This window comes from Lithobates pipiens, unplaced genomic scaffold (genome assembly GCF_037356315.1).
Source record: "Lithobates pipiens isolate NorthernLeopardFrog02 unplaced genomic scaffold, aLitPip1_a1.2 Scaffold_1, whole genome shotgun sequence".
Classification (NCBI taxonomy): Eukaryota; Metazoa; Chordata; class Amphibia; order Anura; family Ranidae; genus Lithobates; species Lithobates pipiens.
The window spans coordinates 222,694,382-222,722,160 of NW_027507685.1; the positions used below are offsets into that span (position 1 = coordinate 222,694,382).

At 45.5% G+C, this 27,779-nt stretch overlaps 1 protein-coding gene across 1 annotated transcript in view; it reads right to left on the minus strand.

Annotated features, from left to right (window-relative positions):
• Positions 1-19,249: 19,249 nt before the first annotated feature.
• LOC143983521 (complement factor B-like) overlaps positions 19,250-27,779 on the minus strand; it is a 193,858-nt gene continuing 185,328 nt past the window's right edge. The window contains exons 16-18 of the mRNA XM_077483313.1: positions 21,898-22,030; positions 21,314-21,363; positions 19,250-20,154 (exon numbers count right to left, since the gene is read on the minus strand). Coding sequence (XP_077339439.1) covers positions 20,002-20,154; positions 21,314-21,363; positions 21,898-22,030 — 336 coding nt within the window. The 3' untranslated portion in view covers positions 19,250-20,001. The remainder of the gene's footprint in view (positions 20,155-21,313; positions 21,364-21,897; positions 22,031-27,779) is intronic.

The following is a 27,779-nucleotide window of genomic DNA, read 5'->3' on the forward strand; positions in this document are numbered from 1 at the left end:
TCAAAGAGGAGGGTAGGGGCATATAGTACGGTGTGCTTTTTTGGGTCAGGGAAGTGAGCCAAATGAATTAAGAAGGTCTGTGTGCTTGATTCCAAAAATTGTTTATAGACATATACATGGTCTACTGATCACATGTGTTGAATTCCTCCGAGATCCATGCCTCATTCATTTTTAGAAATGTGAGGTAGTTAACACTGTGGTGAGCTAGGCGAGTACGCTTATCGGTCACAATCCCCCCTGCTGCGCTGAACGTCCTTTCGGACAGGACACTGGATGAGGGGCAAGCCAACAGTTCGATTGCAAATTGGGCAAGCTCTGGCCAGAGGTCAAGCCTGCCCACCCAGTAGTCTAGGGGTTCATCACTCCTCAGAGCGTCCACATCGGCCGTTAACCCAATGTAGTCGGACACCTGACGGTCTAGGCGTTCCCTGATGCTGGATCCGGATGACACCTGTCGATGGGTCGGCTGAAAGAATGACCTCATATCCGAAGTCACCAACACATCTTCAAACCGGCCTCTTCTTGCAGGCGCTGTTGGATTGGTACCCGCAAATCCTTCTCTGGGAGTGGGAATTGCTCCTCTGCCAGCGCACGCAAAAGCAGAATGCAGCATTTCTCGAAGCAAGGCCTGGAAGTGCTGCATTCTGACAGCCCTCTGCGACGGCGGTAACATTTCCGCCATTTTGTGTTTGTACCGGGGGTCTAAGTACGTTGCCACCCAGTACTGGTCCTTGACCCTCATGCTTTTTATACGGGGGTCCCTATTAAAACACTGGAGCATGAAGGCCCCCATTTGCACTAAAGTGGAAGCGGTGTGGTGGCCTGGCTCCTGCTCATCATCCAGGATAATGTCGTCCTCTTCATTCTCCTCTCCCCATCCTCGCACAACAGGGATCCCAGAAAGGTTTAAAGCATGCTCTTCTTGCTCCTGCTCATCCGCCCCGGCACCATCCTCCTCTGACTCCTCATCAGACTCCTGTTGTTGACTTGTCTCAGATAGAGTAGCCCCCCCTGGGAATTCATCCAGCATTGCGACTTCCTCATCTTCCCGCTCCTGCTCCTCCACAGCCTGATCAATGACACGACGCAATGCACGCTCCAGAAAGAAGGCATAAGGTACCATGTCACTGATGGCGCCATGGCTGCGACTGACCAGTTTGGTGATCTCCTCAAATGGCCGCAGAAGTCTGCATGTGTCGCGCATGAGCAGCCACTGGCGCGGTGAAAAAAAACCCAGCTCCCCAGAACCGTTTCTTTCGCAGAGTTCATACAGGTAGACGTTAACTGCACGTTTCTGCTGGAGCAGCCTATCAAGCATATAGAAGGTTGAGTTCCATCGCGTCGGGCAATCGCAAATAAGACGTCTGACCGGCAGATGGTGTCGCCGCTGAATGTCAGCAAGGCGAGCCATGGCCGTGTAAGATCTTCTGAAATGGGCCGAGATTTTCCTTGCCTGCCGCAAGATGTCCTGGACCCCAGGGTATTTGACAAGGAATCGCTGCACGACCAAGTTTAAGACGTGTGCCATGCACGGCACGTGCGTGATTTTGCCCTGTTTCAATGCGCTAAGCAGATTGGCACCGTTGTCACACACCACTTTACCAACTGTCAAATTGAGCGGTGTTAGCCACTCATCTGCCTGTGAACGCAAAGCTGAAAGGAGTGCCGGGCCAGTGTGGCTCTTTGCTTCCAGGCACAACAGACGCAGCACGGCATGGCAACGTCTCACCTGGCATGTGGAATAGGTTCTGGGGAGCTTGGGCGGTGCAGTGGAAGAGACGCTAGCAGCGGAAAAGGAGGAGGCAGCTGAGGAGGAGAGGGAGGAGGATGGAGTAGGAGGAGGAGAAGAAGAGTCAGGCCTGCATGCAATCCGTGGCGGTAAAACCAAATCTACACGGGTGCCACGGGTTACATGCTTGACGGCCGTCAGAAGGTTCACCCAGTGGGCAGTAAAACTGATATACCTTCCCTGCCCGTGTTTGCTAGACCACGTGTCTGTGGTCAGATGTATCTTGGCACCGACACTGTGTGCCAGAGATACATTCACTTGCCGCTGAACATGGCCATATAGCTCTGGGATGCCCTTCTCTGAGAAATACTTCCTTCCTGGGACCTTCCATTGTGGTGTTCCAATGGCCACAAATTTGCGAAAGGCCTCCGAGTCCACCAGTTTATATGGCAGTAGTTGGCGGGCTATGAGTTCTGACAAGCCAGCCGCCAACCGTTGGGCAAGAGGGTTATCCGGCGTCATCATTTTTTTACGCTCAAACATTAGGCCCACGGAAGCCTGCCTTTTTGCAGAAAAATGTGAGCTTGGCGTGATGGAAGGTGGAGTGGAGGACAATTGTGAGGAGAGAGGAGAAGGAGAAGTAGAAGACGAGGCTGGACGGTGAGAGCCTGCAGTGTGGCTTTGTGTGTTCCGTTGCTCCCACTGGGCTCGGTGATGGCTGCTCATGTGCCTTCTTAAGGCGGTCGTCCCTAGGTGAGTATTGGGCTTACCGCGACTAACGCGTTGACTGCAAAGATTGCAGATGGCAACGCTATTGTCAGCAGCGGACACGTTAAAAAAAGCCCACACTGCGGAGCCATGTGCCGGTGTCCTGGGAGCGCCAGATGTGACCGTACATGGTCGATGACTCGCTCCTGATACATTTGCAGTCTGCTTTGTCCCTGCTGTGCAATGTAAGTCATTGCTGCTTCTCCTCCCTATCTGCTGGTCCATATCTCCCTCTGAACTCCCCTCCTCTTCCTCTCTTGTGGGCACCCACGTGACATCACTAGACACGTCATCATCAACGTCACCTTCCCCACCGCTATAAGTAGAGTAGGCAGCAACACCGGGGACCAACCTCCTCCTTGGGCTGATCTGGGTACTGGCGTCAGACTGCTGAGTAGCGCTTGTTGCTACCTCCTCTTCCTGATCCAATACCAAGAGTGGCTGCGCATCAGAAATGTCCTCTTGATATGGATCGGAAAATAATTCCAGTGACTCAAGCGGAAGGTATGTGGTGGTGGTGGTGGTGGTCGTGTTGTTGGTGGTAGTGTCTTTGGGGGTGCACATAGCAGAGAGTGAAGAAGAGGGTGCAGATCGAGAGGATGAGGAGGGTGCAGAAGAGTAAGGCTGAGCGAGCCACTCAACCAAGTCTGGTGCATCCTTTAAAGTAATTGAACGCACCTTCTGCAACTTCCCACTTTGGCTCAAGCCTGTTGCTCCTGCCCTACCCCTACCACCCCTGCGGAAGGGCCTGCCTCTTCCTCTGCATGTCATTTTTTAAATGACCCTGTGACAAAACTCTTAGTCCCTATACCGCTGAAGGACTGCTGCAGTATAGGTGAGCGGTCAGCAGTGGTGCACGTCAACCCTATCTATTGTGGACCTATAGCGGTCCTTACAGAACAGCAGACTGTACCGCACTCAAGCCTATGTACCGTAGCACCCTATACCAAGTTACCAGTCCTTATAAGAACTTTTGTGGACCAAGCAGGTTGTGTATTAGTGTTTAGCAGACTGTACGTCAGTCCCTATACCGCTGAAGGACTGCTGCAGTATAGGGCAGCGGTCAGCAGTGGTGCACGTCAACCCTATCTATTGTGGACCGATAGCGGTCCTTACAGAACAGCAGACTGTACCGCACTCAAGCCTATGTACCGTAGCACCCTATACCAAGTTACCAGTCCTTATAAGAACTTTTGTGGACCAAGCAGGTTGTGTATTAGTGTTTAGCAGACTGTACGTCAGTCCCTATACCGCTGAAGGACTGCTGCAGTATAGGGCAGCGGTCAGCAGTGGTGCACGTCAACCCTATCTATTGTGGACCGATAGCGGTCCTTACAGAACAGCAGACTGTACCGCACTCAAGCCTATGTACCGTAGCACCCTATACCAAGTTACCAGTCCTTATAAGAACTTTTGTGGAACAAGCAGGTTGTGTGTTAGTGATTAGCAGACTGTACGTCAGTCCCTATACCGCTGAAGGACTGCTGCAGTATAGGTGAGCGGTCAGCAGTGGTGCACGTCAACCCTATCTATTGTGGACCGATAGCGGTCCTTACAGAACAGCAGACTGTACCGCACTCAAGCCTATGTACCGTAGCACCCTATACCAAGTTACCAGTCCTTATAAGAACTTTTGTGGACCAAGCAGGTTGTGTATTAGTGTTTAGCAGACTGTACGTCAGTCCCTATACCGCTGAAGGACTGCTGCAGTATAGGGCAGCGGTCAGCAGTGGTGCACGTCAACCCTATCTATTGTGGACCGATAGCGGTCCTTACAGAACAGCAGACTGTACCGCACTCAAGCCTATGTACCGTAGCACCCTATACCAAGTTACCAGTCCTTATAAGAACTTTTGTGGACCAAGCAGGTTGTGTATTAGTGTTTAGCAGACTGTACGTCAGTCCCTATACCGCTGAAGGACTGCTGCAGTATAGGGCAGCGGTCAGCAGTGGTGCACGTCAACCCTATCTATTGTGGACCGATAGCGGTCCTTACAGAACAGCAGACTGTACCGCACTCAAGCCTATGTACCGTAGCACCCTATACCAAGTTACCAGTCCTTATAAGAACTTTTGTGGACCAAGCAGGTTGTGTATTAGTGTTTAGCAGACTGTACGTCAGTCCCTATACCGCTGAAGGACTGCTGCAGTATAGGGCAGCGGTCAGCAGTGGTGCACGTCAACCCTATCTATTGTGGACCGATAGCGGTCCTTACAGAACAGCAGACTGTACCGCACTCAAGCCTATGTACCGTAGCACCCTATACCAAGTTACCAGTCCTTATAAGAACTTTTGTGGAACAAGCAGGTTGTGTGTTAGTGATTAGCAGACTGTACGTCAGTCCCTATACCAATGAAGGACTGCTGCAGTATAGGGCAGCGGTCAGCAGTAGTGCACGGCAACCCTATGTATTGTGGACCGATAGCGGTCCTTACAGAACAGCAGACTGTACTGCACTCAGGCCTATGTACCGTAGCACCCTATACCAAGTTACCAGTCCTTATAAAAACTTTTGTGGACCAAGCAGGTTGTGTGTTAGTGTTTAGCAGACTGTGCGTCAGTCCCTATACCGCTGAAGGACTGCTGCAGTATAGGGCAGCGGTCAGCAGTAGTGCACGGCAACCCTATGTATTGTGGACCGATAGCGGTCCTTACAGAACAGCAGACTGTAACGCACTCAGGCCTATGTACCGTAGCACCCTATACCAAGTTACCAGTCCTTATAAGAACTTTTGTGGACCAAGCAGGTTGTGTGTTAGTGATTAGCAGACTGTACGTCAGTCCCTATACCAATGAAGGACTGCTGCAGTATAGGGCAGCGGTCAGCAGTAGTGCACGGCAACCCTATGTATTGTGGACCGATAGCGGTCCTTACAGAACAGCAGACTGTACCGCACCCAAGCCTATGTACCGTAGCACCCTAGACAGACCAAGTTACCAGTCCTGATAAAGAGCTTTGTGGAACAAGTGAGTTGTGAATGATTAGCAGACTGCAGCAGAAGGGCAGCAGTCAAGTATAATATTCTTTCTATATTTGGAAGAAAGAATATTATACGTGTACAAGCCTATTACCGTACCACTGATACCAGTCCTGAAAAGAACCTTTGTGGAACTAATAGTAACAGCAAGTCTTTAAAATTATCCTCACTGCCTGACACACTGCTTCCTGCCTGTCCCTATACAAATTGGCAAAAAAGAGTAGGCTGGAACGATTAGCTGGAACAGCTCTTTTGTGGACCTGATAGTAACAGCTAATGATGATGATGATGATGATGATGAAGAAAGACTAATCTGGCTGAGCTGTCCCTAAAATAGCAGCATACAGCGCTCTGTCCCTTTATCTAAACTGACAAAAGAAACTCAGGCTGCTGACCTAACACCTATACCAGTCCTGAAAAGAACTTTTGTGTACCAAATAGCTAGCGTTTTCTCTGTCCCTACTCCACACAGGATCCTTTCCCTACAGTGACAGAAGAAAGAATGTAAAATGGCCACCGGATCGGGTGTATTTATAGGTTAGGGGGAATGTCCAAGTGTCCATGAGCTGTCATGTCTCAATTGGTTGTCCTGTAACACATGATAAACGTGTCACGAAAGGTTAAAGTTCTTGTATACATTAAACACGTAAGTCCGCCGGGGCGAACGACGGAAAAAGGCGTTCGAACCCGCGGACGGCGAAAGTCGGAAATTCGCCGCGAAACGACCGCCGGGCGAACCGTTCGGCCATCACTACCGCTGAGTGTGTGAACTGTCAGATAATATAACTGCTTGCAGAGAGAGAGAGAGAGCTGTCAAAATTTAGCGGTGATGTCGGGGGCGGGTGGGACCAAACTGCTATCAAATACCAGTCAATGGGATGGGGTCTGGGCAGTCCACTACGTTTATGTGGCCCCGGCCCCTTTCTTAAGCTGCCCAATCATTGGCTGGTGTTGATATCTGCTTGGCCCCGTCCATCCCCAACATCGTGGCTGAATTGTGACAGCTCCTCTCTCTCTCTCTGCAAGTTGTTTCATTAGCTGACAGTTTCGCACACCGAGCGGCTTTGGCAAGTCTGTCTGCTGCATGTAAACTCCTCTCCCCTGCCAGTGCCAACCAATACTCCCTATCAGTGCCAACCAATGCTGCCTATCAGTGCCAACCAGTGCCAACCAATGCTACCTATCAATGCCAACCAATGCCTATCAGTGCAAATCAATGCTGCCTATCAGTGCCAACCAATGCTGCCAATCAATGCCAACCAATGCTGCCAATCAGTGCCAACTAATGCCAACCAATGCTGCCTATCAGTGCAAATCATTGCTGGAAATTAGTGCCAACCAGTGCCAACCAATGCTGCCTATCAGTGCCAACCAATGCTGCCTATCAGTGCCAACCAATGCTGCCTATCAGTGCCAACCAATGTAGCCATGCCAATCAGTGCCAATCAATGCTGCCTATCAGTGCTGACAATCAGTGCTGCCTATCAGTGCCAACCAATGCTGCCCATCAGTGGCAATCAATGCTGCCAATTAGTGACAATCAATGCTGCCTATCATTGCCATTCAGTGCCAATCAGTGCTTCCTATCAGTGCCAATCAATGCTGTCAATCAGTGCCAACCAATGCTACCTATCAGTACCAAGCAATGTTGCCAATTAATGCTGCCAATCAATACCAATCAATGCTGTTTATCAATGCCAATCAATGCTGCCCATCAGTGCCAATCAATGCTGCCAGTGACCATCAGTTCGTCCAATCAGTGCCTATCAGTTCCCATCAGTGCTGCCTATCAGTGGCCATAAGTGTTGCCAATCAGAGCCCATCTGTGCTGTCCATCAGTGCCAATCAGTGCCCATACGTGCTGCTAATCAAAGCCCATAGGTGTTGCCTATCAGTGCCAATCAGTGCTGCCAGTTAGTGCTGCCTATCAGTGGCAATCAGTGCTGCCTATCAGTGCCACCTATCAGTGCTCCCACTTAGTGCCCATTAACGCTGCCAATCAGTGCTACAAATCAGTGCCCATCATTCCTGCCAATCAGTGCCACCTATCAGTGGCAATCAGTGCTGCCAATCAGTGCTGCTAATCAGTGCCCATCAGTGCACTGAGTGCAGGGATGGTGAGATGAACTCCGCAGCCAGGCACATTGTCCATGGGGGGGGGGCACAAATGAAATTCATTGATGTTTATTAATGCCACATGCTGATCTTTTGTATAATAGGTAATCACCACACTACTATTTACAAAAAAACTACTGGAGGTAAAATAAAAAAAAGTGTCAGTGAAAGGCCTACAGCTAAGCACTGTTACGTGTTCCCACACCACAAAAAAGTGCAGTGCTAACTTACTGATCAATAACCTAACAATAATGGTGGAACACTCTAGTGTATAGAAATCTCAAAAACCTTCAATATTACCACAATACCGGTCTCTGTGATATGTAACATCACATATAATACACATCACACTGAAAACAAGACATAACAAATGAAAATTAGCAGGGATGGTGGAAACCTCTCTACAGATAATTGCAATACAAACTAACTTCAAATGCAAAACATTTTAGTTGGGAGGTTTACTTCATTATAGCACTTTGGAATTTAAATGTTTTAGATTGTTACACTTCATTTTACATGTTTTAGTTATTGTTATTATGTGAATTATTGCACTTGAAGTTAATTTTCCACCACCCCTGCTAAGTCCATGTCTGTATGGACCTTGCTTTGTGCACTGGTGCGCAGTCATGTTCGAACAGGAAGGGACCATCCCCAAACTGTTCCCACATAGTTGGGAGCATAAAATTGTCCAAAATGTCTTGGTATGCTGACGCCTTAAGAGTTCCCTTCACTGGAACTAAGGGGCCAAGCCCAACCCCTGAAAAACAACCCCACACCATAATCCCCCCTCCACCAAATGATTTGGACCAGTGCACAAAGCAAAGTCCATAAAGACATGGATGTGGAAGGACTTGACTGGCCTGCATAGAGTCCTGACCTCAACCCGATAGAACACCTTTGGGATGAATTTGATTGGAGACTGTGAGCCAGGCCTTCTCGGCCAACATCAGTGTCTGACATCACAAATGTACTTCTGGAAGAATGGTCAAAAATTCCCATAGACACACTCCTAAACCTTGTGGACAGCCTTCCCAGAAGAGTTGAAGCTGTTATAGCTGCAAAGGATGGGCCAACTCAATATTGAAACCTACGGACTAAGACTGGGATGTCATTAAAGTTCATGTGCATGTAAAGGCAAACGTCACAATACTTTCGACAATATAATGTATGTGTGTTTGAGCTTTGGGGTGCACACCCTAATGCTATAGGCTGCACACACCTATGGCCTGTGCCAACTTACATACCAATTCAACTTAATAACAAACCTACAAAACCTATTTTGTTTGTAATCCAGGGACTACCAGGGACTACCAGGGACTACCTGTACAGTGATTTCAGCTTTCGCAGAGATCCCACAGGTATGACACGTTACATTTGTCCAAGCCGAAACATTGTAACAATGTAAGAATTGCCAGACCTTGACTTCAGCTTTTTAAATTTAAACTTTAACTTTAAACATAAGTGTAATCATGTTAAGTGGTTGCATCATATGCCACAATCACCCATAAAAACTCATTGTGGCACCCTAGGCTATGAATACCTTCATATAACCCTCTACTACCATTCAGATATTATTGGTGCTCCTCATGTGAAGGCAGAAGACTTGACCCATAGAGAGTTTTTATTGATGTCTCCATTGAGGAGATTAAAAAAGAACAATGAATTTCTGGTTAGATCAACAGTTATTTTCTGAACTTGCAGAAAATATTCTTAGCCTGGAAAAAAACAAATGCAGCTACCACATCTAAGGGCATATTTGTTTTTTAGTTTAGATATGCTTTAACTGGCCTTTGACACTGGTGAAAGACAAGGTCTTTGCAACGATTTCATATTTCTATAGCTGGTTGTTTCTTTGGCTTACCTAGACAAGCCTAAATGTTGTTTTCTTGTTGATCTAAAGATCAGACTTCTGTATTTTCCTGAATGAATGGGCTCCGTCTTCCGGGACACCAACCAGCAATCGGCAGTAAACAACACAGAACAGGGATCTGCTCATGTAGATAAAGGCAGATCGCTGTTCTGACTGGGAGCTAAGGGTGGGATTCTGTGTTTCTGCAAAGTAGGGATTATAATCCATCTTTTCCCCTAGTAAAGGCACCACACCGTGTACACAAAAACACTGGTTAGGCACACAGTTAACCCTTTGATCACCCTAGATGTGTAACCTCTACCCAGCCAGTGTCATTAGTACAGTGACGGTGCATTTTTTTTAGCACTGATCACTGTATTAGTGTCACTGGTTCCCGCAAAGTGTCAAAAGAGTCAGCTGGTGTCCAATTTTAAATCAAAGACACCCCAGATGGCGTCTATTCAGACGAAACGCGCCAGGTCAAGTGCTGCCATCACTATTGCACCATCTTATGTTCGATAAGCCTTTGATTTCTTCAAGAAATGTGAGTGTTCAATTTTATCCTTTTTTTTTTATAAATATTCCTCAAACAATATCACATGTGGAACTTTTTGGTTTCAATGTGTGGGTATACGAAACTTCTTTGGTCATCGCTCTCTTCATCTGAACCTAATTGCCCGTTTGTGAGAACAACTTGCTGACCAGTGCCGTTCATAGTCCCTAATGTGATCGTGGCTATCCGGATCATTGATGGCTTCATATCGCATATAGTGTCCATCACTACAAGCCTGGTTGACTTAAGTGGTATATGCCCCTTTAAGTCCACTATTTCTGGTAAGCCTTCATGCAATTGGTGGCGGTTTCCTCACAAGATTCTCTTTTACTCCTTTTCAATGTGTCTATCTTGAGGAATTTCTAGAAACTTTTGAAAATTTATAAATGTTGCTCCATTGTTTTATATATATATATATATATATATATATTAATTTTTCCAGTATTTTTGTCAGTTCATTGACATTTGATGTTTAATATTCACTCAGTGGATTTTATTTCACAATTTGTTAGTATTGTTGATATTTAATATCACTGTTTACACAAAATAATTTTAAGCGCTGCATTTTTCTATTTTTAGTTACTGTCCGATTGTTCGTTGCAATATCGCAGTCCCGCTATAAATTCCTGATCGCTATTGCTAGAATAAATAAATAAAAATTCCATAAATACAGTATATAGTGTTTTGATGCTATAACGTTTGCGTAAACCAATCAATATACGATTATTGGGCCCGCCCGCCTCTCTTCTGATATGATAACTATAGTCAGCGGGCGGGGCTGAGAATTCCCCGCTGACGTCAGGACTAGAGAGACTTAAGAGGAGAGAGGAGAGAGGCGAGAGGCGGGCCGGTGTTGTGCCAAGAATGGTTTCCCCATCAAAATCTGTTCCCCCTAGCTCTCGGCTCATATCGGAACTCCGCCTGTCCAGCCCTCTGCACTGCAGCTCCTCCTCCTCCTCTACCCCGAATGCAAATCACACTTCCACCATCCCCTGTACAATATTATTAGTCTATTCTATCCACACATATATTTATATGTATTACTCCATCCATATATAATATAATATAATATATATATATATATATTTATATTATGTGTGGATCAGGCCCGGACTGGGACAAAAAATAGGCCAGAGCAGCCAATTTTCCAGCAACCGCCCGTCCGCGAGGGCAGTTGGTGTTGGGATAATCACAGAGTCAGTCCTCTGTAATGTAATGGGGGCACTGTGATATAAAGGGGACTGCACTGTAAATGAAACTGTAATGATTACAGTCCCCCTTTACAGTGCAGTTCCCTTTTCATTACAGTGCCCCTACCAATCACAGCCTTCCATTACAGTGCCCCTTTCAGTCATGCCCCCTCATTTTTCTCTGTAATCGCAGTGGCCCCTGTTACTCTCTGCCTGCCCTGCACAGTCCTACCTTTGGCAGGGCAGAGGCAGGACTCAGCCTGAGTGTCCTCTACCATCTCTCCCACCCCTCCAACGATGTCATCCTATAAGCAGAGTAGGGGGCGGGAGGAGCTGTAGATCAGGATTATATAACAAACGGGTGATTACCTGCTTGTTGTTATTAAAAGACTCCCACTTTATTGAACCTGTATTACCATTGATTAGGTCTTTCTGCACCAAGGTTTTGTTCTCTTCTTTTTTCACCTATAATATTTTAGGTTTTCCCATTTTCTATTTTTCTTTTTTTTCTTATTCCGGTTTCTTACTCTTCATGTTCTTTCATTTTTATCCTTTATTTTTTATTTCTCCTTTTTTTCCTTTTCTTTTATTATTATTTATATTTTTATATTTACGTTTTATTTATTTTTTTCACACTTTATTTATTTATTTTTTATTACTTACCGTAGGTAATTTTCTTTTTTTTTTTTTAAGTTTATTTTCATACATTTTTCTCAGTTGTACCTTATCCTCTTAAATTGTCTCCTTTTCCCACTCATTTATTCATTTTTTCCTATTTTAATTTCTCTATCATCTTTATCCTTTTTTTATTTTTCACTCGTATTTTTCTCTCATTTTCCTCTCCTTTTTCTGTTTCTTTTTTCCTTGTTTTTCCTCTTTCTCTTTATATATCCCCCCTTTTTTTCTATCTGTTCTTCTTCCTTCCTCCCCCTCTTCTTCCCCCTTTCTTATCTCCTTTTTGCCGCCATTCATTTTCATCTATTTACACTTTCCTGTGTCCTCCATTACTCCTTTTCTGGTTTACCTGTTTTCCTTCTGTGTCTCCTTTTCCTTGTCTCCCGATCTGATGGCTTCACTTCTCTCTATGCACTTACACTTGCTTCTCACGTTTACTGTCTTCTCACTCCTGTTGTTTTTTTGAATGGACGTAATCTGCCTGGGTGGGCGGGGTCTCCAGACGTCATACGTTTCCATGACATCAGCGGCCCCATCCCTGGCAGCGTCCAGCAGCACGCGTGCGCGGACAGCAATCGCTGTTTTGATTGGATCCGACCTGCTGCCTAGCAACCATGGATCCCTGCACTCACGCTGTTCAGTGTCTCCGGCTTCTCTCGCCCCTACTCTGCTAATAGATTACATTGTCGGCAGGGCAGGAGAGCCTGGAGAGGAGACACAGGCACAGCCGCACGGTGAGAGGTGACCGCGGCCTGTGTTAACCCTCTCCAGGCTGTGGTCAGTGCTTAACTACCGCTGGGCAGCCCGGTCAACACTAGGAATCGGACTGCGGCCCCGATGTTGATCCCTGCAGGTCCGGCCCACCGGGCAAATGCCCGTTGTGCCCTATGGCCAGTCCGGGCCTGGTGTGGATGGAGTAATACATATAAATATATGTGTGGATAGAATAGACTAATAATATTGTACAGGGGACGGTGGAAATGTGATTTGCATTCGGGGTAGAGTGGAAGGAGTTTCAGTGCAGAGGGCTGGACAGGCGGAGTTCCGATATGAGCCGAGAGCTAGGGGGAACAGATTTCGACGGGGAAACCATTCTCGCCACAACACTGGGCACGGCATATGATCAGGATGTATTTACTGTGAAATGCGGTATAGTGACACATTTTTAAAAAAAGCACATACTTTTTTTAATAAATACAGCGGGGCACATCATGCAATGTAACAGTAAGTAGAGTACAAATGGGTTTGTACTGTACTTACACCTCACGCTGGCTGCATTTGATGGGCACAGCTGGCTGCGTTTGATGGGCACAGCTGGCTGCGTTTGATGGGCACAGGTGGCTGCGTTTGACGGGCACAGGTGGCTGCGTTTGAAGGGCACAGGTGGCTGCGTTTGAAGGGCACAGGTGGCTGCGTTTGACAGGCACAGTTGGCTGCGTTTAATGGGCACAGGCGTTTAATGGGCACAAGTGGTTGTGTTTGACGGGCACAAGTGGCTGCGTTTGACGGGCATAGTGGCTACGTTTGATGGGGAGGTTCAGTATTTTTCAGTTTGTTTGCCCCCCCCCCCCCCCCCAAAATTTTGAACACCAGCCGCCACTGGTTGGTTGATGTGATGACGTGAACTTGTGATGTTTGTTTTATACGTGGCGTCATCAACAATGATGATATTTCATGTTCTGTGACATTTCAGCTTTTCATTTTCAAGGCATAATGCCTGTAGAATGCAGCTAAAAGCATCTGCTCCTCGAGGAGTTTGAGCTTTTTTCCTGCCTGTTAATGCCTCCCCTCCATGTCAGCCCATTGCGCACTCGTTTCAGGAGTTTAGTGGCAGGAAAAAAATCCAAAGATTTCTATTTCCAATTTCTTTGGATTTTTTTTTCTGCCTGCTGCTTGTAAGCTGCCCTGCCACTAAACTTCTGAAACCACATAGTGTTCCTTGGCCAATGGCCATGCATGAACACATAGGCTAACATGGAGGGGAAGAGGTATCAGGTAGAGGGAAAACACCTGGAGAAGCAGCTGCTTTGAGCTGTGCATGAGGCCTTACAATAGTTGCCAACTGTCCCGAAATTCCCGGGACATTCCCGAGATTAGGACATTTGTCCCGAATTAATTTTGTCCTGGGAAATGTCCCGGGAAATTCGGTTTGTCCCGGGAAATTGAATTTCCAGTTTTTTGAGGTCCAATGTCTCCGCCGGCCGCCATTTTTAAGAAGACCAGAAGCTGGTCTTCAATAGAGAACCTGTGGCGCCGCCCCCACCCCCGCTGCCAGTGTGTGTGAAGAGCAGTGGGCGGCGCCACAGTTCAAAGTCAGCGCGGCAACGACGGCTGCCGCTTGGAGGCCAGGAGATGTAATGTTCTGTCGGGGGAGTCCGTGCAGTGAGTATGTCGGGGCCAGTCTGTGGATGTGGGGGCCAGTCTGTGGATGTGGGGGCCAGTCTGTGGATGTGGGGGCCAGTCTGTGGATGTGGGGGCCGGTCTGGAGATGTGGGGGCCGGTCTGGAGATGTGGGGGCCGGTCTGGAGATGTGGGGGCCGGTCTGGAGATGTGGGGGGCCAGTCTGGATGTCAGAGGGGCACCAGATGTAAGGAGGGGCTCCGCTGATGGACACAGATGTGAGGAAGGTACCTCTGATGGGGCACCTGATGTAAGGACAGACTCCGCTTGGGACACCTGATGGCATCTGGTGGCAGGCAGCGTGGCTAGTGACGCGCTCATGGCTCCCACTGATTCTGCATTATGGTGATTTGAATGATTTCATTTCATATTACAATGTAATAATAGAAATAATGCGCTTCAATCATCCTGACACCATAACAATCATGGCGCCGGGATGATTGAAGCGATAACACCAGGTATTTGGAGTATCTTTATCTGCTGGCAAACACATATTGCTATTGTGGTGTAGGATCGGGGGGATACTGTCGCTCCTTTCCCTCTCCCCCCTCCTTTCCCTCTCCCCCCCACATTCATCTCAGACTCTAACCACACCCCTTTGAGCCACGCCCCCATGTAAGCCACACCCACTATTTACGTAAACCACGCCCATATTTTGCCTCCGCACGCCGCATTTTCACCTTTTTATATGCCACACCTTTAACCGCATGCCCCGCCCACTAATTATAATACAACTCCACCTACTGCCAAAAAAGTGTCCCGATTTTTTTTTTTACAATGTTGGCAACTATACCTTACTGCAGCCTACATGCCAACCTTATACACATCCTTCCTTGCCATCCTGGAATGTTCTGTCTGTGAAATGTGTTTCTCTTACACATGTGTAAGAAGCTGAACTGGAAACAAACAAGGTCAGAAACGTCTTTCCTGGGCTAAAGAAAAGCAGACCTGGTCTGTTGCTCATTGGTCCAAAGTCCTCTCTTCTGATGAGAGCAAATTCTGCATCTCATTTGGAACGAAGGAGTATGGAGGAAGAATGGAGATCACACAGCGTAAGATGCTTCAAGTCCAGTGTGAAGTTTCGCACAGTCTGCGTTGATTTGGGGAGCCATGTCATGCGCAGTGGGTGCCCGGCTGTGAAGCCGAAGCCGGGTGCCCACAGGTAAAATGCCGCCGCCGAGCGGAGTGGGAGACATGCGGGGGCTTCCTTCCCCCTCATCGCTAGACCCTGCGACAGGTAAGTGTCAGATTATTAAAAGTCAGCAGCTGCAGTATTTGTAGCTTCTAACTTTTAACTTTTTTTTAAGGGGAACTCCGCTTTAAACCTCCTTCTTGCACAGGCCAATTTTCAGCTTTCAGCGCTGTCGCATTTTGAATGACAATTGCACAGTCATGCAACACTGTATCCAAATAAATTTTTTTATCATTTGTTTTTCACACAAATAGAGCTTTATTTTGGTGGTATTTAATCACTGCTGGGTTTTTTATTTTTTTTCTAAAAAAAAAAACTAAAAAGACCGAAAATTAAAAACAAAAAAAAACTGTTTCATAATTTGTTATAAAATTTTAAAAACAAGTAATTATTCTCCTTCATTGATGTGCGCTGATGAGGCTACACTCATGGGCACTGATAGGCGGTACTGATAGGTGCCACTGATGGGCACTAATAGGTGGCACTGATAGTCGGCACTGATAGTTGACACTGATAGGCACCACTGATCGGTGTCACTGATATGCATTGATTGGCAGCACTGGTGGGCAAAGGTAGGTGGCACTGATGGGTACTGATAGGTAGCACTGTCAGGTGGCACTGGTGGGCACACATAAGGCAGCGGTGGCTCTCTCTGTGAGGGACCGATGTAGCATGAGGGAGAAAAAAACGATTACCAATCTTCAGTTTACATCACATGATCAGCTGTCATTGGCTGATAGCTGATCACATGATTAAGGTCGGAGTCTCATAGACTCGGTGAACACAGAGTGCGCCGTGCGTGCCCCCGCAGGGACATGCATGCTTAGGAGGACATCTATTGATGGCCTCCCGGTAATTAAGGCCCGCGCTGTAGCTGTCATTCGGCTATAGCGAGGATGGGAGGGGGTTAAAGTAGAATTATTAAACATACCTAACTAATCTTAAAAATGCTACTCCCCCCTCCTAACACCTATGCTGACTAACCTGTGTAAGAAAGATCTTTATACTTTCCTATTTTCAGCTAGCTCCACTCCAATCACATGATCCAGCTCCCCTGTGTCAACCAGTGGTGGCTGCAGGGGAGCACAGACAATGGATGGGCAATTGTTAGTCTATGGTTGATGTCACAATCACAGGCATTGCCAGCCATTGTTAAGCGCTCTCTCCTCTCCCCTGTAGTTGGCTCTGGCTGACACAGTGGAGACCATGTGACCAGAGTGGCCTGAAAATAGGTGTTAGAAGGGTTAATTTTTAAGATGAGTAAGGTATATCTCAGAATTAAACTTTAATATTACCCCGTGACATCTTCATCAACTATGTAAAATTCCTGTAGTGGCAGCTTCTTGGAGGAAGAAATATCAGGGGGCCTTAGGTCAGTTTTTATTGTCCCCCAGCAACACATCTTCCAAGAACCCTTTCCCAAGAGGCAAGACAGTAACATTGTTTTGCTGGGAAAAAAATCAATGTATACATGTGGAGGGGGATAGGAGAAGGCTGGGGGGGGGGGGGACGTCTGTAGTCCAGAAGAGGAGAACTCCGGCAGGGCTGACAACACTGTTTTGGGATTGGGAGCAGAGATACCATGTTTTCAGCTAATTAAAGGAATGCAAATTTTTTCAAAGAAAAAAAAAAAAGATTGAGTATGAATTGGACAAATGTACTGCATTTTTGAATTTTTATTTTATTTTACCCAGCCATACAATTTAAAGTGGTTGTAAACACTTAGCCCTTGTACACACGGTCGGAGATTCCGTCGGAATGTGTCCGATTGGAGCGTTTTGTCGGATATTCTGACTGTGTGTAGTCTGCATCGGACTGTTTCCGTCGGAATATCCGTCGGACCAACTTTTCCAACTTGCCGGAAATATTTTCCGACAAAATGCTCCAATCGGACATACTCCGATCATGTGTAGAGAATTCCGATCGGACAAAGTGCCACGCATGCTCAGATCAAATTCTTACACCAAAGCTATTGGCTACTAGCGTGAACATAGTCCCGTCGTAACGAAATAACGTCATCATGTCGGATTTTCCGACAACTTTGTCCGACCGTGTGTATACAACAGTTTCAGACCAAATCCGTCGGACAAAATCCAACGGATTTAGTTGTCGGAATCTCTGACCGTGTGTACAAGGGCTTACAGACCACTTTTACCTACAGGTAAGCCTAGATTAAGGCTTACCTGTAGGTGCAAGAAATATCTCCTAAAAAGTGTAGGTTTAGGAGATATTTGCAAAAGACAGGCATGCGCCGTAGACAGCGGTGCACAGGCTTACTGAGCGTGCCACTGCTAATGGCAATCATGCCGTTAGTGGCGGCTCCCACGCGCATGCGTGGGAGTGACGTCATCGCGGCTCCGGCCAATCACAGCACCAGAACAACGATATCCAGAAGGAAGATGGACGCTATGTGGAAGAGGGGACAGCGGTGACTTTGCTGGCTCCTGTGTCAGGTAAGTAACACATAATGGGCTACTATGGGATGCATAGTAGCTCATTATGCTTTCCCTTTGCAGGGAAACAAAGAGGAAGTAAAACTCATCAGGGTTTCCTCTTTAATAATGTGTTCAATGATAGTCTCCCAAAAGCTCTTTACTCTGCAAGGATAACAAAGTATCGCACCTGTCGCAAATAGTAGTTATGTATTAGTAGTATGTTAATGTTTAATAATCATTGTGTCACTTACTGCTGCCAAAAATCATTTTTATTATTGAGGCCTTTTATATTGTTATAGTGATGTGTTCTAAAAATATTTTTTGGGTAGGGTAGTAAGCCTGACTATTGCTATAAAAGTAATCAATTATATTCATAATTATTGACTAGAACCCTTGTTTCCATTTCCAATTCTATTTTAGAGTAATAAGAATTACCTGTATATTGTATATGTTACAGGTAGGTTAAAATGAACAATAAGACTGCATTTAACAAGAGTAAACCCAAAGGCCATATAGAACATAATTCATATTTTTTTTATTGACTGGAGATATTTACAAAAGTTATTGCACTGACTTTTTTCAGTGTTTTTCACTAATAAGCAAAGTGAATATTTGACTGTAATGATAAAAAGCTAGTATGCATTTTTACAAAATGTCGACATGTTTTAAGAAAGAAACTTGGTTCCATTTTGAATGGAGTGTGATGAGGGCAGGCTGTATGCAGGCTATATTTTGTAGATTGTTAGATACCTCTAGCTTACCCCTACTTCACCTTTCCATGCAGTTCCCACATTTCTGGTAATGAGAGGATACAGGCACTCACTGAAATAGTTGGGGCAGACGCGTTATTTAAAGAAAGTATAAAATAGCATTGGACCCATGAGATTATCTTGTAGGTATTACTATCCTATATTAGGGCCCTTTCACACTAATCAGCCTTACCAAAAGCAGAAGAAAAATACATGACCATTAAATGCTCGGGAAATCTTCACACCAGTCAGTTGTGGGTCAGTTGCACAAATGCATGCTGCATTTTTGATGCATGTTTGGTGCAGAAAAAAGAAATGCACCAAAAATGCACATCCCCATTGAAATGAAAAATGCTGCAATAACATATCACAAATGCACCCGCGGTTGCATTTTTGGTGCATTTTGAGTCACGTGTCTTTTTTTACAGGAGGAAAAAACCCAGCAAAAAAGCATATGCATTTTTGCCATGTTTTTGCAATGGAGTAGTGTGAAAGCAGCCTTAATGTAACAATGTTATGTAGGTGATATGGTTCCCTGGCCAGAAGCTTCTACACCCAATAGGATCTCCACATTCTCCTTGGCTTGTAGTGAATTGAAGCACCACACCACTGCTGAAAGGTCCAGATACGACTTTATTCCAGTAAGGGTAGGAGGGACAATCAAAATCGTACCCAACACATTTCAGGGGTCCAAAAACACCATCTTCATCATAGCTTGAGATAGAAAGCAATGCATTTGGGAAAGATGTTAACTGTACCTTTAAGAGAAGCTTAAGTACAGAGTAAATGTCAGAGTCCCCAAGAGCATTAAGATGGTGGCCAGTATTCAAAGCTGAAATATCAGTCTTCGCAGAAATATCAGTAAGTAGTCACACAGTAGAGATTGAGTCTTAAGCCGCGTACACACGGGCGGACTGTCTGTCCAACTTAGTCCGCTGAAACACATTTCAGCGGACAGTCCGCTCGTGTGTGGGCTTCAGCGGACTTTTTCAGCGGACAGTCTGGCAGACTAAGTCTTTCGGAATTTCCGTAATATTGTCCGTCCAACTTTGGTTTCAGCGGACAGTCCGCTCGTGAGTAGGCTAGTTGGACGGACTAAGTATGGCGCATGCTCAGAAAGGATTTACACGGCGGAAGGTTGCATTGCTGAGTATTGGACGTCCTATTTCTAGTCCCATCGTACGTGCTGTACACGTCATCGCGCAAGCTTTCAACGGACTGTCTGTTCATCGTGTGTGGTCAAGTCCGTTCATTCAAAAGTAGAACGGACTGTCCGTCGGATTGTCTGACGGACTTAGTTGGCCAGAAAGTCCGCCCGTGTGTACGCGGCTTTATTCATTCTTCTAAGCCCACAAGGTGTAGAACATTCAGTTCAGGTATATAAGTTCCTGTGTTATAATTTTTTTTATCCACTCCATCCCAGGGATAATGCCAGCATGGAAGTCCCGGGAACCTGCAGGGACTTGATTCCTTTTATACCCTTTACAGCTGTTCACTGTTCCCCAACTTATTACTCCGACCTGTTGAAGCAGAAAAGAGGAAAAGATTTAAAAAAGTTATTGCAAAATACGTTGAACTAGACATCCTTCTGCTCTGCCCTCAAAATTGTAAGTATAAATTATATTTTGCAAAGTGCCAAAGGCCAATACTGTCCACCTGCTTGGCCATGAGCCCCTGTATATACTGGTGAGTGGGTTGTCTCTTTGACAGCTTGTTATTACCAGGGATTATGCAGGAGATTATAAATGGCTCCTGCTGCTACAGAGGCAGCAATTTGTTCCCTGTCTGCACACGGATATTTTTTTTAAAGTAACTTTTGCTGGCTAGAGCAAGGGTTAGAGTTGGGATTGCTATTAGGAAACTACAATCGGCTTCTACTCATTTTTTTTTAGATTCCTAATAAACAAAGAAGGAAAAGTATTTCTGATAATTAAAAAAAAAAAGGAAAAGGTGCAGAGGGAAAAGGAAAGGGAAAGGAAAAGGGAGCAAAGGGAAAGGGGAAAGGGAACAGAAAGGCAAAGGAAAGGATAGGATCTCATCTCTGACAGTGCTCCTCCAAAGCAAAGAGGAGGGCAAGAGAAAGGGAAATGGAAGAGAAAAGAAAAGGAGAACGGTAAAGTATGGATAGAAAAAGGAAAAGGGAGCAGAAGGGATAAGGAAAGGGAAAAGAAAAGGGAGCAGAGGGAAGGGGAAAGGGGAAAAGGGAAAGGAAATGGAAAGAAAGGATATCATCTCATCTCTGACAGTGCTCCTCCAAAGCAGAGGGGAGGGCAAGAAAAAGGGAAATGTAAGAGAAAAAGGAGAACAGGAAAGTGTGGAAAGGAAAAGGGAGCAGAGGGAAAATGGAAGGAAAGGGGAAAGTAAAGGAAAAGGAAAAGAAAGAGAAGGAAAGGGAAAGGACAGATCTCATCTCTGACAGTGCTCCTCCAAAGCAAAATGAAGGGCAAGAAAAAGGGAAATGGATGTGAAAAGAAAAAGGAGAATGGTAAAGTATGAAGCTTGCACTACTTTGTAATGTGAACAAGTAAAAGGAAAAGTTAAAAGTTATTTTGCAGGCATAAAAAATAAAAATACCAAAACACATGGGCCAATGATTGCTGGAAAGTGAGGCAAGGTAAAAACGTTACAAAACTATGTTGGCAATCCACCCATCATAATTAAAACATAGGTTTACTGTACCTGGATGTAACGCTTTTTATATTGTATAATAAGAGGACCACCAGAATCTCCTGCAAGAGATAAAAATAAGCATTAATAAACAGATGAACTGATGCTAGGTAAGCAAGATGTATTACTACTATATTGCCTGCCATATTCAAAATTGAATGCAAGAGTCAATGTGTTTTGTATTGATTTTGGATGGGCTGAAAGCAATAAATCTGAATGAATCATTATGATACAAGATGAATTGTAATGAGTTGCTGTACTTAGCACACTTTATCGAATACGGGCAGTTGTGTATGACAAACAAGAAAAGCCAAACCAATAGAAGTCAAATGACTTTGAGGAAGAAGGAACTGTGAAAGAGCAAGACACATAAGCTCTGGATTTCTGGAAGGACCTGCATAGGCCATATCCTTGTATGATGAAAGTTACCCTCTTAACACTATTAGGTCCACTGACATTTCAGTATTGTAAGGTTGCTGGAAATTTGTAACTTTCTATCCCTTTTTTTTCCTCCCTCCTGATGTCTCCAAGGAAAAGGGGTGGTTAAAACCAGCAAAAGGGGTGGTTAAAATTGGCTTAGAAAAGTTATAGATTACCTTTGCAGGTCTGGGGATCCACTTCAGGGTCTACTCCTCCGGTACACAGGAAATTGTCAGTTACAACGTCTTTGATATCTACTACGTCTTTAAAGTCTTCCACTTTCTCTGCATCTTTGAGGCAACCTTGTCTCTGTAAATAAGAAATTAGTAGATTAGGACAGAATGAGAAAAAAATCAGAGGAGATTGTGAGTACTTAGAAAGAGCTGCCAGTTCAGACTGAATTTTGCCTGTTCAGAAGTTCAGCAATTAGCCAAACTAAATGGTCAGTTGGCAGACTTAAACCTCAGTTGCACAGGGAATTAAGACTACTTTCACACTGGGACGGGCGTCGGCGGTGAAGTGGCACTATTTTTAGCGCTGCTTTACCGTCGTTTTAGCGGCACTATTTTAGCAGGGTGGTTTTAATCCCCGCTATCGGCCAAAGAAGGATTAAAACCGGACTTTCACACTGGAGAGACGGGAGAGGCTCTTTACAGGCGGCATGCAGGTGCTATTTTTAGCGCTGTACCGCCTGGAAAGCGACTCAGTGTGAAAGTAGCCTAAGGGTCTGCAGACAGCTGGATTTATCCAAGTCTAGAAGCCTCCTTTAACCTTTTCATGCCGGCTGAATGCATATGTGCAGTCTGTCAGTGGATGGGCCTTAGCAGTGAGCAGCCGCATTATATGTGGCCCTGTGTAAAAAACTTACCGCACTGAGAGCATGGTAGCTGGTGGGCATTGGTAAGCTCCCGATGCATACTTGCGATCAGGAGTTTTATGATCATATGACCGCTGTGGCAGCCAATTACAGTGGTCACATAACCCGAATCCACATCCCTGCCTCATGGTTTTTAGCACTCTTAAAGGGCCGGGTGGCGATTGGCCTGAAGGGATCAAAAATCAATTATTTTAATAATAACTGCCCCACACGGGGGGGGGGGGGGAGTCAATATCTGGGGCCCCTTATTTTTAAAGGGGATTCAAGATTACAATAAGCCCCCAGTCCACAAACCACCACAACTGCTATGCCAGGTATGTGGGAAAGAGGCATTTGTCTGTATCAACATGAAGACATGGTGCTTTGTCAGGGGGGTCCCTTTTTCAGGGTATGTAGCCTGGTATGATACGGGAGAAGGGGGCCACATGTTCGTCTTCCTCCTTTTCTCGGCTGCCAGGCTGCATGCTGGTATGGATTTTTGAACATAACCCTGTGCTTTTGTTTTTCTTGTATTTTTGCATTGGATTGAGCATTGGAATGCAGATCCGAAGGGGGAGCCCAAACTGTTTTATTTTTTTCTGTGTGGGTGAGCCCTATTGACATCTGTACCAGATCCTCATTTAAAGGCTAAGTTCACCTTTTTTAAAAATCTAAAATCCAGCTCCCCCGTGTACCAATATACCAATAATGTGCCTCTGTTGAACAAAAATATTCTTTGATTTCAAAAACAAGGCCTACCTTATCCATGGCTATATTTTGCAGATCACTTCAGAAACTTCCTGGTAAACAGACAGGACAGACTAGTCGCTAAGACACAGGAAGGAGATTACCAGCTGACCTCATTAGCACACCTTCACACATCAACTACGTTTTCACAGCACCCCAAAGGGTGCATACTAAATTCCCTGGGGTCACATGCAGCGAATGGGACACCCCTGATATAGTGCCTGCCTGGTTGGATACAGAGTGATTGGATTGATGGTGTGTCCTCCTATTATATAGTTTTGGTAAATCTAAAGGAGAGACTGTACGATCAGATTGTATATTGTATGGCCACATGTATACACCTAAGATTGCCTAGTTGCACTGTCAGTGTCGATAATTGCTAACAGCACACCAAACACAGAAGCAACCACACATTTTGTTACATAAAATAACAGGTGACAAATGCAGTAAAAAAAAAAATGTGCAAAAATGTCCCCCAAGCTACTTTGCCAGGTGTAGCACAGCCCATTGAAATCAGAAAAACAAACCAAAAAACATCTCTTGCTCCCACTACTCTAGGTGTGAATGGGGCCCTGTGTTTGCACAAAAACCATGAGGTTTCATTCACATCCGTTTCCAAATGCATGGCAAGCTGCACAGAAAATGAGCGCTTCGCCATGCGTTTCAGAAATGCTGCAAATGTGCATCTCGCTTGTGTTGTCATTCCGTGTTAAAGTGGTTGTACACCCTGTACAACCACTTTTGCCTACAGGTAAGCCTATATTAAGGCTAATCTGTAGGTGTTTGAAATATCTCCTAAACCTCCACAGTTTAGGAGATATTTACGCAAGGCCAAGCACACATGACTACGGTGCATGCGCCAATGTCTTTGGCTCAAGCCCACTTTAGAAAGGACACATCGTGCCGTTTCTAATAGGGGTCATGCCGTGACTGGCAGCTCCCGCATGCATGCACGGGAGTGATGTCCCAGGACTTCAGCCAGTCAGAGCCGAAATTTACAGCCCCGGAAGGAAGAGAGGCAAAGATGGATGCTCCCTGCTAGTGGGGACAACGGGGACATCGCGGGCTTCGGTATCAGGTAAGTGACACATAATGTTCTATGTGATGCAGCGAAATAAAGAAGAAGTAAAACCCACCAGGGTTTACTTCCTCTTTAAAGGCTCCCCAAAAGCACCAAAAACTGCAGTAACGCAAAAAAAAGTACAGGAGCTTCTCTGGGGCAATTGTTGTGCATAGTGAATCGGCTGCCCTATGTGTGACAAGTGAAAATGCTCCAAAACACCCAAAACAAACTCATGCGGGAATGTGAGTTTTCACTACGTGGAGATGTGAACGAGGCCTGACGACTGAGTGTTTCTGTCCACTCCCTCCTATGTACTTGTATAAAGATGGCCATACGCCATACAATCTGATTGTACAATTTCCATTAGATTTACCAGAACTATGGAATAGAGGACATACTTTAACAATCCATTCAAGTTGTATCACATCAGAGAGGCCCTTGTACTACATAGCTGATGGGATATCTAAAAGAGATTGTACAATCAGATTGTATAGGGAGTAGGTGGAAGATAGTTTTCTTAATGAGGGAAGAGTGGTCCAAAGTGGTGAACACACCCTATCAACCCTCTTTTGTGATGCAACAAGGAAGTGAAGGCTTCTGGGAGATGACCTAACAGGAAGTGAATGCTGATACAAGCTACAGGAAGTGATGTAATCTGAAAATCTGTTTAAAAATGCAAGTAAACTGACAGGATTCAAAATATCCCATGGATGAGGAAAGAGAGAGAAAATCTCACATTGGTCCAGTGCCAGCAATTTGGCAGGTGACTCATAATCCTTAACATCCTCTGATGAAAGTCAATTAAATCCATGCTTTCAGTCATCTGTGGCTGGGAATAAAGACGGCTTCTTCTTCACCCGAGCCCTTGAACTGCAGCTGGGAAGAAGGATTGTTTGCTCCATCTCTTGTACATTTACCTGGCTGCTGGACAGACGCATTCCTCCATCTACGCTTGTACTGTGCAGAAACAGGTTAGTCAAGGTCAGTCAACACTCACTGCATCCGCCATAAGAGCTTCCATAGCTGCGGGTGGTGGCGGGCAAAGCACACTGTTACTCTGCCCCCCTGCCGATACTTCAGCCAGGACACATTCAGCATCCGGTCTATGTACTCAAGATTTCCTGTCAAAGTCTGGGTCCTTGGACAGCCTCCAGAACAACAGACCGCCGTAGCCAAAGACTTCCATCGGGCTGTCATCCACTGTCCACGGGCACATTTAGGCTACATACCAGCAGAAGGCTCTGTAGCTCTCATCCAACTGCATTTCTGCCTGGACTAGCCTGCTTAACTCATCTGTAACTCCTTGTGCCGTTGTTAGCCCAGTAACAGCATTCGCACTTCGTATTGCAACCAGTATCTTTGCTGGATGGAGGGGAGAATTTTTCCCTGGTGGCGCTGCTCATGAGCTAGCGCTTCCTTCCAGAGTTCCCAGCGGACAGAATCATAATATGCCAGCAGGACCTGCACTGACACTGGTCTCCTGTGCTGTATCTGTATCTCTTGCAACCTCGTTCCAAATTCCTCTTCCATGGCAGCTGGTATTTGTACCTCTCCTCTTCTGCTACCCAGACCTTGGATCCCGGTGGAGATTTGGCTGTCCCAGACTGCAGGAAGCATCCCACCGCTTGCCACCAAATGTAATGGAACCGCTTGGCAGCCCGACTAGGTGCTTACTTCTGCCAAACCATGCTTCCTGCCTTCCAAACTGTTCTGAGTAAGCCAAGAGCTAATACCAGCCCTTTTTACCCCAATCATCGTACACAGACAAGACGTGAGATAAAATCCTAAGGAATGACTGATTATTAAATACTCACACAGAATATATAGCACACAGTTCAGGTGAGCCTGATCAAATTATCGTATGGAAAGGAAATTGTATGCAGAAATATAATTAACATAACTAAGGAACAACCAACAAAGTATGCTACTCCCCCTCTAGCGACTAATAGCTGTCTAATAGTGATAGAATTAACTTGAGCTAATTAACTAGTCACTTAAACCAGCCTAGGTAGAGGGGACATAATACTAGCAGACAGACAGAAACAATAAAAACAATGGGAGAGATCTACTTAGCATTAACACAATATAGCAGGAGGCCCAGTGGTTTGAGCTGATTACATTAACATCTGTAGTCATTGCTGGTGTGAGGCATAGAGGCCCCAAATATGGATATGGAACCTCCAGTTCCCAGAGTCTGTATGTTTTGGGGAGACGTGAATTTGAATCAGAAGTAAGACCACTCCACGTATCCCCAAGGTATACACCTCCCAATGAATAGTGTTAAATGCCAGGGCCCATAGTCAGTGGCTAAGAGGCTTGCTCCTAGTCCTCTCCAAAAGCCCCTTTCCTGGTTAGATCTGTCACATTTCTATTTATTATGAAAGGGAAATTCTGCCCGAAAAGGTGAATTTATCCTTTAAGATAAGGGCCTCGTATAAATGAAGGAAACCCCACCTGCTTTGTTTACAAACAGAACGAAGCAGCTGGCAGTGGTCATTAGGGATGAGCTCAGGCGTGTTCGCATGGACCACGTGCAGAGCCCGCCAGTAGGTTGGCGCAGCGCTACGCAAATCACAGGCAGTGAGACATTGTTCCGATGTGCAGCTGCAGAGATCGGGAAATGTCTCACTGCCTTTGATTAGCACAGCGCTGCGCCGACTTCCTGGCAGGCTCTGCACGTGGTCCATGCAAATACGCCTGAGCTCATCCCTAGTGGTCATTTACTGGCAAATTAAACTGCATTTTTTTCATTGTAAATATCAGTTTTGCAGTAGATCTCTGTACACATCAATGTGCCACTTAACAGGCAGGTTCAGGACATCCCCCAGATATTGTATTTAAAGGAATTTTGCAATGTTAATGTTGGTTTTTAAACATTAGTAAAATCTCTGCTCCCCACCTAATTTAATTTTTTTAAACTTTATTTTGATTTGGTACATGTTCCCCAGGCCTGGGCGTTCAGCTCATCATTAGTGAGTACCTATTCTTTCATAGCAGACTATAACTGCAAACAGGGTAGGATGGGGAACCTTTGGTTTGGAGGCCAACTAAATCTAACTAGGCCTTTCTATGGTAGGGTCAGGATTCTGCAGCCAATTTTAGCTTGCTTTTAAAGGTATGAGGTTTAATTGGTAGAAAGTGGGTGTTTCTAAAGGACAAGGTTGGTTTTGAAACACCTTCTCATATCTTCCAGCATCAGCTTTCTCTGCAACTTTTAGCATTCAGTCACATGGCAGACTCAGAACTAGGGATGAGCCGAACGTTAGGTTCGTACCAGAGCTTGCGAATGGACCAAAAATGTGCGCAAACTTTAGAATCCCATTAAAGTCTATGGGACTCGAACGTTCAAAATCAATGTTCAAAACGTGCTAATTTTAAAGGCTAATATGCAA